This window comes from Mercenaria mercenaria, chromosome 11 (genome assembly GCF_021730395.1).
Source record: "Mercenaria mercenaria strain notata chromosome 11, MADL_Memer_1, whole genome shotgun sequence".
NCBI lineage: Eukaryota > Metazoa > Mollusca > Bivalvia > Venerida > Veneridae > Mercenaria > Mercenaria mercenaria.
Window position 1 is genome coordinate 50159679 of NC_069371.1, and position 12253 is coordinate 50171931.

At 36.0% G+C, this 12253-nt stretch overlaps 1 protein-coding gene across 1 annotated transcript in view; it reads left to right on the plus strand.

Moving 5' to 3' along the window:
• The first annotated feature begins 5436 nt into the window (after positions 1-5436).
• Positions 5437-12253, plus strand: part of LOC123530966 (insulin-like growth factor 2 mRNA-binding protein 2) — a 60236-nt gene continuing 53419 nt past the window's right edge. The window contains exons 1-2 of the mRNA XM_045311740.2: positions 5437-5485; positions 7132-7314. Of these exons, the coding sequence (XP_045167675.2) occupies positions 5437-5485; positions 7132-7314 (232 nt within the window). The remainder of the gene's footprint in view (positions 5486-7131; positions 7315-12253) is intronic.

Here is a 12253-nt window from a genome sequence, read left to right on the forward strand (position 1 = left end):
ATAGAACGGCGATGCGGCCGGAAACCCCCTTTCCTGAATAACCTCCCGGGGAAAAGGTGGTTCAAACACTTCCAAGACAGAAATTTTTCATTCACGATGAGAACACCAACGAATCTTCGGTATGAGCGAGTTCTTGTGAATATTAAAGTGTTGAAAGACTGGTTCAAAGATGTTTGTTGGTTTCTGGAAAAAAAGGAGTTTCTAATATCACAGAATACAAAGAGATTCGCGTATTGAATTTTCAACGCAGACGACAGCGATTTTTTCCGCTTGCTGTAAAAGCTGGAAAGGTTCTCCAGACGTGTATACACCAAATGGTAACTAATACAGAGATCCAACTCACTGTTATGGTGGCATTCAATGCGTTTGGAGATGTTAGTCCTCCGATGATACTGTTTCCTGGAGAACGTTTTTTTTTAGATATATACATTAAAGGATTTCCAGATGCCAAGTTTGCCTTCACCAAAATGGATCTATAGCGAAACGTTTGATGAGTTCTTGAAAAGTCTTATTGAATTAGATAAGGAAAATGATATGAAATTTTCGAGAGTATTTTTTGTTGTCTGTCATTTTCTTTTGTCTTCTCCCTAAAGCTGCCGTATACTCCGAGTATATGATATTGCCTTGTTTAGCCACATGAAATCTGTGTTAAAGGATATGATGAAAAATTAGCAAATGGATGAAATTGGTCAAGCAATGTCAAAAAGAGATTTCCCAAGTCCATCTGAGATAAAATGGCATAATGTTGTCAGTTGTTTTAGACTAGCAGGTTTTTGTCCCATTTGTTTGTTGAGGGGATAGACAAGTCAAAGTTTGGTCTTTTAAAGAAGATGAAAATTGGGAAATGTGACAGCAGTTTTCCAAATCAGTGAGCATGCACCTACACCTGATACTGCAGGGTACAAGTACAACCTTTTGACACCTTTTCAAATTGTTCCAAACACCAAAAGCAGATGGCACAAAGGAAGTAGAAAATATGCTAGTCATTGTAAAATTAGTAGCGTTTCTTAATTGTAATGTGTAGAAATGTTGATATGGTTTGGGAAAATATTATGCAACTACTCGGGCACATTTCCCTTACTAATTCTAAATGTAATTTAAAGTTTTTTGATATGCTCTTCTGTCAGAGAATGAGAGTCAGTTGACTTCCTGGCGCATTTTTTTTACGCAGAACGGGTTTGTCCAGGAACGATTCGGACTCTTCCAGTGTTTCTTTATCGTATTGTGTACAGTGAACCCATACTGCAGAAGCCTATTCTAAAGCAGGTCTATTCATAAAGATAAAGAGTCTGCCTATATTACAAATGTTCTTAAACGTAGTTAGGCCCTATTTGGTCAATGCGGTCGTGCCATTTTCCATTTGAATTGAATGTTAAATCTAAGTATTTATGTTGTTCAACAAAGGACATCGGACATTATGCTAGGGATTTTGCTCTAAGTTCAATGCTATTTCTTGACTTCAATAGCTGATAGTTTTATATAATAGCTTCAAATACTGATAAATAAGTTATATTCCTATTAAACTGTCACAAAAAATAGTTTTATTTCATATTCGTTTTCTTCAAATTCGAACAGTTTGTAACTAAGGGTCATATTTTTGAAAAATTTAAAATGTGTAGTTTTAGTTAAAATAAGCATTGGCATTTAAGGTATGTCTACTATGAAATATTTTAACACAATAAATAAACTTATACCATGCAGATTATCAGCTTTATTGACATTTCTGAAAATAAACGAAAAGGAAAAAATAAAAGTGGAACAAAACGTTTGGTCCCATAACTGTACTTCAGTTATTTCCACCTGAGTGCCCATGATAACTGATGCATTGATCATAGCCTATTGTTTGTTTTCTATACATCTATTGCTATACTGTATTTATACACATGTACAATACTGACCGGGCATTATGCGGAGGATTATTATTGAATACATGCAGTGGTGTAGCTGGCCATACATTGGCGTAGTTTGCCTTTTTCAGATGAAGCGGTGGGGTGCAGGAGACTGCCTATTCCACTGTGGGTTCAGGGATGCCTTACTTTTAGCTTTTTATATCAGTGGAACAGAACTTCACTAGCTAGTATCAACATTTATGTAGATATTCTTTGGGTGTCTGTGTTAGTTCTTTGAGGTCCTTACCTAGTATTTTGGTTGGCTTCAGAATAAGTTTCAGACGTGTGAGCGAATTGATGTTAATTCTGGGGTGTCAGTGTTAGTTCTGGGCGAGTCAGTATTAGTTCTATAGGTGTCAGTGTTAGTTCATGAAGCAACTGGGTCAGTTAAGGAGATGGTGTCTGGTGTAGTTCTGTTAGGGTATAGGATGCTGGATCGAATAAAAGCAAATGTTGTTCTTAAAATGCATCAATTGTGTCCTACAAAGGGTAAAAAATTTGCACTAAAGTGGCACTATTCCCATAGTATCTCTTTGTCATGTTTACGTTGAAGACACATATATATGTAATATGTCTAAGCCACTTGCTTGGTTCTTGACTTACGACAGACGCAGTTGTCTCAATCCTGATGACACTCAATCGACGGACTTAGACTGTCAAAAGGTAACAGATCTGATTGAAAAATTCATAAAATATACTTATAAGGATCAGTCTGCGTTCTAGCTTGGCTTTCTATGTCCGCTATTTATTTAGTTTAGTGTTTTCTGTGCTTGAAATATTTAGAAAAATGAATAAAGCTGTAGATATGTAAGGTTTAGGAAACACATGCAATAAGTGTCAAATATTTATGTAAAGATTAATTCGCTGACACCCTGTACGTAGTTTTTTTTTCAATTTTAAACACTTTCCCCCTGTGACCAAGTACCATTTTTTGCAGCATACGTATATACTACTAATAATTATTTACAAAGGCATGTGAATTATTTTGTTGCGTCACGGGGGGGGGGGGGGGGGAGAGAGAGATGTTTAAAACGTAAAAATGATTTATGTTTACATTTTAATAGAAAAGAGAATGAGAAATGTCTACAAAGTCTTCTTTTTTGTTCATAAACTTGTAAAAGGAAGTCACATTTATCAAGAAATGGTCTTCAACTATCGTAACTATGCAATTTCAGAAGTCTATCCCTATGTCACTTTTTCCTTAATCGGATAGGCAATCTGAATAGGATAATGTCCGAGGTCCTTTTAACAGGTACATTGTCAAATTTCACAGTACCATATGGTGTGTTGATATTTTGTTGTAAAGTAAAAAAAAAGCAACAACATTGCTTCTGATTTGTTGGGACTATTTTTAGACCAGGTATTAATCGTGGCAAGAACGTGTTAACAAGTCCTTCAAGATCAGTCAAAGAAGATATAGCACGTGCTAAAGAAGCGTCATTCGCAAAAAGACGTGCAATAGATAACAAAATCCCAATGATATTATTTACATATACAGAAAAAAGACGGGCATCGGGGCACTCCAGTATTGACAATGACAGGTTCAGATAAAGATGTACATAGTATACCTCTCATCTACTATATGATTACATAAACCCTATTTCTCGCCAGCCTTTGAAAAGTGATATCAAGCACCATTTTTATAGAACGGGTGCTTTAATAGCACTTTTTCTCTGCTAAAATTAATGTATTCTGCAGGAATAAGACCGTTTTCATGTTTATAATCCAATATTGGCAAGTTCTGCGGAATGAAATCAGAAGGGAGTTAGAGCATATAATTCTATGGTAGCAGACAACCACTGACCAGCATCTGATTTCAAAAACTATTCAACCCCTGTTACCTTTCATTCTTTTTCGTTATTTTATGAATAATTTACTTTCATGAAAAGTAGGTGCAGGAAAAAGTGATGTTCTATAAAGATATACGGGATATTGTATGACCTGGACCTGCTATGTTATAATTGTTTGTTTAGAATTGTTGCTTTATCATACGGTTTGGTATAAGTTTTACTCTCAGATTTTAAGCCTTTTTTAAGGGTGCTACACCATGATTGTCTGTTGTTGTTTTTTAAATATATTTTACAAAAGAAAAGAACTTTTTGTTTTTACCAGACTCTGAGTCATTAGAAAAGATTACTGATTCTAAATACTCCCAGTATGATTTGCGTATTTCTCTTTGAATGGTGGCTTTAAGAATAGTAAGTCGCTGTCTCATTTTACTTTAATGTTCCTTTCCTTTAGCGTTTTTACATTTAGTGTTAATTTTATCTCTTTTATGTATCATTTTGATGACCTTTCTTGTTACCCAGGGAAGATCACTTCTGGGTTTAGTCATTTTGGATGGTATGTATTTACTTGATAACTCATTGGCTTTATTTTTAAATTTTTCCCACAGTATGTTTGGGTCATTAGATGAGAGTTTAACAAAAAAACATTTTTAAAGTATTAATTGAGGTCAGACTTCATTTAATCCCAGTTGGCTTTTTTAAATTGTTTGATTTCACGTTTTACTTGTCGAGGTCTACCAATTTTGATGTTCATTTCATGAAAGACAGTATTATGATCTGACGATCCAAGACTAGATAATATTTTGGTAGAATGAACTTGAGAAGGCTGGTTCGTCAAGAATAAATCAAGAACATTGTTTTCTCTGGTGGGTTCTTTTACTACCTGATCCAGGTTGAAATTTGTAAGATTTTCCAAAAATTGCTCATACAATGATATAAATTTACAAGAATCCCTAACTGTACCAGACGTCCAATCTAAATCAGGCATGTTTAAATCGCCTAGTATCCAAACTATGCTATTTCTAGGTACATTCTGTAGAGAGTTCCACAAGGACGACAGGTTATTTTGATCATTTTCATGAGGTTTGTAAAATGCTGATAAATAGATAGATTTGATCCCTGGAATGCTTAATTTTGTCCATACTATGTTACAATCTGGATCAGTCTTTAAGTCAGGTTGTTCCTCACAAACAAATCTATTGGAAACAGCTAACATTACAAAACCCTCTTTACCACTGGTTCTATCATCTCTAAAAACTTGAAATTGGTTATCTTGGGGAAATATTTCAGAAGAACAAATATCTGGTTTCAACCATGTTTCTGTGAACGCTATGATGTCAGCTTTGATTTGGTCTAATAGAAGGTGAAATTCTGGAATTTTATTTCTTGTTGATTGCAATTTATTTTCAAAATGGTTACACGTTCATCATTAACTTTTCTTATGTTTACTTTATATGGGATACTGTTATCATATTTTTTAAACTTTTTCAATAGGTTGTGGTATGGTTTTAGTATTTTTAGGCGTTGATGTAAATTTAGGTTTCATATGATGGTATGTTCCGAGATGTTTTTTGAGATCTAATATGTGATGGTCTGGTGTGATATCAGAAGAATGCTGTTCTGTGGGTATCTGCTAGAGTATTCAGTGAATCCATCAGACGTCCAGAATAGTTAGGGAGGCCACAGCGCAAACACAACCAGACAAGCCGAGAATCAGAGAGTTCCTCGTATGTGCTGTCACCTATCCCCTGACATGACGCATGGTACCATTGGTCACAATCGTCGCAATAGATCCCACTCTGGCTCCAGGTGACTTCTTCTGTACAATAACCACACAGGAAATCCTGGGTTTCAGATATAGATGACTGGGGGGTGGGTTGGACTCAACATTTGAGGATTGATTTATCAAGAGAGCGAATATGTATATCAGTGTAGTTTTGCTCTTGTGATGTTTATCAAGCATGTGTCTGTTTTTCATAACTTTACTGAGGGAGGCGATGCAGGTTGATGTTTCGGTTCGGTTGTCATCGGATGTGAAAATTGTTCCTATATACTTGTGTTTTATTTTGGTCATAGTTTGAGTTTATGTATGTGAGTGAGTGAGTGAGTGAGTGAGTGAGTTGGGTTTTACGGCGAATCGACACAAAATGCTCATATATCGCCGATAGTTTATGTATGTAGACTTTATACAAGTCAAAAATAAGATAATGGGGAATAAGTAGAGATGAATGCTTTGGAAATACACAGAAGACAAATCACACGGACAAGGTGTTAGACACAGACGATGTTATCTTCACTCAGTGCCGCTGCTCACTGAGACTAAATGGTACACAAACAAATGAGCGGTACCGATGAAGCGATCAATCGGCCAAGTTTTAGGCTGTGAACTCAACTCAACTTTTAGTAATATGAAAGAGAAAGGGTGCAAAAAGGCATGCATTTAATAATGTACCAAAAATTTGTTAGAACTTTTTTTCAACCAAAAGTTGGTAAAAATCAGCAAAAATCACGTAGTTTACATTTTTGGAAACGGATAGACTAGTATCCGGACACACAGAAAACAAGAAACTGGACAGGACTACATGTTACGTACAGGAATTCATACTAATTCTACCTGTCACCAAACAAATTTTAGGTGGTACAATAGTCTAAAGATGTGAATATAGACTATAATCGAGAAAAAGTGAGCTTGAAAAATTTCGCGACTGCCCCGACGCTATGACGTCACCTTTAACCAATATCTAAAAATCTGAGCATGCTAGACCGTTTAAAGTCTGTATAAATTTATGTCAGTACTTAGTGCATGGTGAGCAAAATTAAGGTAGCATCTTCAATGACTTGCCGAATTTCTCCCAATTGTAGGCTCTACAAGGAAATATAGTCTGATCTGGCCCCTGTAAAAACTTCGCAAAACATTAATTCCCACATATTGGGTTTACGCACGCATCGAGCATACAACACTAAAGGCTATGGTTAGATTCAACCTAGATTTAGTGTATCATTCAATGTGTGCGTACGTTCAGTGTGGAAGAATAAATGCCGTCCGAAAAATGAAAAGACAGTCACAGGTTAGCGACTTCGGTTCGCGGACATCTCTTGTCCATTTTGTGGACTACTTTTAGATTAATTCATTATGAAGGTGGGCTGTTTTGTGACATCACATAAAAATTTGGTATTGGTTTCAACAGACTGGCATTTTGAGTACTACTGACTACTACTGCTTTGAAAAATAGCTGTTCTTACACTGGCTAAACGTGTCTGGAAGTTTTATTAATTAAAAGCTGTCGCAGGTGTAAATATAACACCCCCTGATCTGTAGTGGTGAAATCTAAATATTCATGCGCGGTCATAAGGCTTGCGTGAAAATAGTGCGAATACTTTCTAACCGAGTCGTTGTACAAAAAGTATTTTCATACGATAATATATGTAAAATAACATATTTAATGTAATTTCAGAGCAAGAACCGTCATTCAGAGTTTATGTTGGCAACTTGAAGCCAAATTGTCCGGAAGACACTTTACGCTTCCTTTTCGAGGAGCACGGTGTTGAGGTCGGACACATTTTGGTGAAGAGAAGTTACGCCTTCGTTGATTGCGAGGATCAGGCTAACGTTGACAAAGCCATTGATAAATTAAACGGTGAGGACCAATTTATAGATATGTTTCTATTTATTGCAAGCCGCATGTCATTGCATTATTATGTTAAATGCTGGAGATCATGATATTTTTTTACCGGCGAAATCCAAGATGGCCGATCCACGTTTTTGTCACGTGCTCGTGCCGATACTTTCCAATAATTAAGTACAAAAAAGTAGATCTAATCGAGGTAGGAAATGAAGAAAGAAACCCCAGAAGGTCAAGTAGTTAGGATGGGACTATATGCAAACTGCGGTTTTAAAATGTGTTAGTCTAATCACTTTTACTAAGCTGATTCCAAATCTTGAACCAACCGGGCTTATACTAATAGGACTTTATGAACGTTGTAAAAAAAATTGCTTAATTTAAATCTGCAGCCACTTATTATAACTTGATAATCATAAGGTAGCTTTTCCTCTTTTGTACCATGGCTTTTTAGTAAAAATTGTGTAGGGTCGCTCTAAAAAAAGCTCTTATCTGATTAGCTCAGTTGGTAGAGCATCTGACTTGCAAGCAGAAGGTCGCAGGTTCGAGTCCTGTATTAGGCTACACATTTTTCCGATATATTGGTGGCCGTGCCGCGAGTGTGGTGACTAGCCCAGGGATCACTTTTGGCAGATACTATTATGAGATTAATTCCCATTTGCCTTGAATCAATGAGATTTTTGACAAAATGAATGGGATTGGTAGAGCATCTGACTTGCAAGCAGAAGGGCGCAGGTTCAAGTCCTGTATCGGGCTGCACATTTTTCCGCTCCTATTACATGTCCATTGTTTCACAAAGCGATGGTAAATACAATTTACCTTAACATTTAAAGGGGCATGGACCTTGGTCATTTTGTGAAAAATGGCAAAACATGATAATTGTTATACAATGTCAAAAAAATTAGGCAGTGGCTAGGATTACGGAAGTATTTGAGGCATCAGATATTAGGACATGCATAAATGATGTTTTAAACTTACTTGTTTCACTTGAAATAGCGATTTTTCATGCCTGCCGTATTATTTCATGTTTCAGTGATTTTTTTTTGCCCTTTTTGGAAAAGGTCCAGTACCGGATAAATTGGGGAAAATAGCGGGGTTTTTACTCAGATTGGGAATTTTTATAGTTAATTAATAACATCATTTACAATGCTTCTTCCTTTAATTCCATGTAAGTAGCATCAAACAAACTGTTTAAATGGTTAAGTCATGGTGAATATCAATGTAACTAAGTTTTCCTTCTGCAATCCTCAAAATGCAAACGTAATTTGGTCATTTGGGAATTTTGGGATGATAATTGGGAAAAAAGATTGCATTTTTCAATTGGGAAAAGGTCCTTTTAGAGGTACTTTATAAAGAAGGAAAAAAATCGCTGCAATTTGTGTTAGTATAATCTTAAATGGTATATTAATGGCGACATGCGGAAATTGTCATCCTAATTGGTATTATACATGAGCGTTCACAGGGCTTAAGCTAGGCTAAGATTTTAGGGAGAAGTCACTTCTCCCTCAGCTAAGATTAGGGAGAAGTGGCGAGATTTTAGCGCCATGACATGCAAGTTTAAAAAGGAACTAAATATGCTTAATATAACTATTTTTATTATTTCCTGTCTTTGTTTAGAAAGTCTATTAATTTAAAGTAAATAACAAATTAACTGAAAATGTCAGTGATTCTGTTTTCTTATCATTTTAAACCTTCTGAATCTAATGTGATTTTAAGAACTGCAAATTTAAGCTTTTTTCACTCTTGCAATGATTGCCCAAACCAAGAAAACCCTTTAAATATCAATACAATTAAAAAAGTTAGTTCCATATCAGCAAAAAATAAATCAAGCTCCCAGTGCTTTGCACTCAGTCAGTCACTTTAAATAACAAGTGTGTGAATTAAATACATGTCAATAGGAAGCAGTGACATCACTATGACATCACAGGGAATACATTCTTTGATCTGCTGGTGACTCTTTGATATGCTGGTGTCAGCACACATTAAAAGAAACAGTTGTCAAACAGGTTTAACCCAGTTTCTGATGGCAGATGTCAAAAATTTGCGTAAATTTCAGTTACGTTATTTAAGTCACAGAAAGTGTCAGTGATAATATTATGTTTCTAAAGTTGGGCTTTTGAAAAATAAGAGTAAAATTAAGTGGATTTAAGGAAATTACTGGAGCTAGTCACGGTAAGATACTTTCTAAAGGTCAAAACTTATGTAATATAAATCCCTACTGCTTTGTTTATCAACAGTCAGTTTACAAAACAAGTCTCAACTTCGCATTTTTCCGTAATCTGAAGTAGGCGGAGCTTAAATTATGCCATCGTGTATTCCAGTCAAGTGTCAACAGGCCAATAGCGGATAACTGGAGGAGTGTGGATAAAAAAATCGGGCGACTTGAATTTCGCTTTGATGTTAGGTTAGGGCAAAGTGGGGAGCTACAAAGCGACTATTTCGCTCAAGTCGCTCCCTCGCTCAAGCCCTGGCGTTCAGTTATATAGGTAGTCAAATGTTTTTAAAAAAAAAAGACCAAAAAAAGGACAAAATAAATAAAGAAGAGAAAGAAAGAGAAAAGGAAAAAAAATAGAGAAGAAACTATGATAAAATGGAAGAAAAAATGCAAAATCATGAATGTGAAATAATAACATACTTGAACTACCGAAACATCGCAATTTTAAGTGAAATAAGTAAGTTTACAACATCATTTATGCATGTGCATGTCCTAACATATATTAAAATTTTGATGCCTCTGAAATACTTCGTAATCCTAGCCTATCCTCATAGGCTTGTCTAGAAATATGGAACTTCCTTAATCCTAGAATCGGAGGCTAGGATTACGGTACGGTAATTCTAGCCACTGCCAAAAGATTGCGTGCAATTCTACAAAATTATAAAAAATGTAGTATTTAATCAGTAACTCGTGTACATAAGCTTCTTTTTAAGTGAAGAAAAACTGAATAAACTGAAACACTTTCAATTCATTATCATCTGCCCTCGATTATTTACAGTTCAGGGTTTTCCCTCAGAAATTTTGATAGAAGGTCACCATGTCCCCTCTGTGTTTAGCTTTGTGGGTCATTTGTTTTGTAATTATTTTTAATTGACTGATTAGAAAGGCAGAAAGAGAAATAAATGTAAAAAGACCCCGAGTTGCCTGGCACTGTGTTGATACGCTAACACAGCCAGAACTTCAGTCATGGCTAATGTTTTCAGTACAAAGCCAGTCATTACTTCAAGCAAAATCCTCGTGGCTACGAAAGACCAAACAGCACTTCTTTCATGCACACACTAGAGAACCAGGTTTTTTTCTAGCTAACTTGGGAACATAACCTATACCCCAAAATTGGGAATTTTGATGCGTAAATGTTCCAAATTGGGAAATATTTAGTCCCATAGGATATAGTTAGGATGTGTTTAAGCACTTTCTCATACACTTGTTTCACACTGTACAACCGCTTTAACATAATAACTTACTAACATACTTTCATTACAAAATTGTCCATAATTTGGTCAATGTTTGTGCAATTTTGATGGAAATTTTTTCAGAATGTAGATTGGGAATTTTTGCACTCATTTTGGGGAAAAAACATACTTTTTGTTATTGGGAATATAGCCGAATAAAGGCTATAAAAACGGCCGAAAAAAACCTGAGGACAGAAAACAGTTTTGAGCCATTTTGTTGAACTGTCCGACTTCATAGTCATCTTGAGCTGTGTTATTTTGTTAAACTTTCAATGCAGTCATTTCAAGTAGTAAAGACAGGTTTACAGTGTTTCTACGTTACTAATTCATACCTGTCTAAAAAAATGACAAGATCTGACGTGGAGAGTTGTGGTATCTGTCAGACTCCTGTGTCCGATATGATAGGCAGTGGGATTGGTTTTTATTACCGCTGAAGTGTTTTTCACAACACAGTTTTCTTGCGCATTTGTTCACTTTTCATTTATCTGTTGCTTGAGTGGTGGGGGCATATAGATTTGCTCTTGTCCGTCCGTCCAAAAATCGTGACACGCCTAGCTCAAAAAGTATTTGATATAAATTGATGAAACCTTGCATGAGTCTTTTTCATGATATGAACTTGCGCACCTTCTATTTTTCGTCTGGCTCCGCCCCTAATTTTAGAGTAATGGCCCCTGAAATAGTAAAAAATGCACATTTTCACCTTGTGACATGCCTAGCTCAAAAAGGATTTAATAATTATAGATTCATGAAACCTTGCATGAGTCTTAATCATGATATGAACTTCTGCACCACCTATTTTTCAACTGGGTCTGGCCCCTGAAATAGTCAAAAATGCACATTTTCACCTTGTGACACGCCTAGCTCAAAAAGTATTTTATATATATTGATGAAACCTTTCAGGAGTCTTTATCATGATATGAGCTTGCGCACCTATTTTTCGTCTGGCTCCGCCCCCTATTTTTAGCTCACCTGTCACAAAGTGACAAGGTGAGCTTTTGTGATCGCACGGTGTCCGTCGTCCGTCTGTGCGTCCATCCATAAACTTTTGCTTGTGACCACTCTAGAGGTCACATTTTTCATGGGATCTTTATGAAAGTTGGTCAGAATGTTCATCTTGATGATATCTAGGTCAAGTTTGAAACTGGGTCACATGCCTTCAAAAACTAGGTCAGTAGGTCTAAAAAAATAGAAAAACCTTGTGACCTCTCTAGAGGCCATATAGTTCACAAGGTCTTCATGAAAATTGGTCAGAATGTTCACCTTGATGATATCTAGGTCAAGTTCAAAACTTGGTCACATGCTGTCAAAAACTAGGTCAGTAGGTTAAATAATAGAAAAACCTTGTGACCTCTCTAAAGGCCACATTTTTCATGGGATCTGTATGAAAGTTGGTCTGATTGTTCATCTTGATGATATCTAGGTCACGTTTGAAACTGGGTCACGTGTGGTCAAAAACTAGGTCAGTAGGTCTAAAAATAGAAAAACCTTATGACCTCTCTAGAGGCCATAT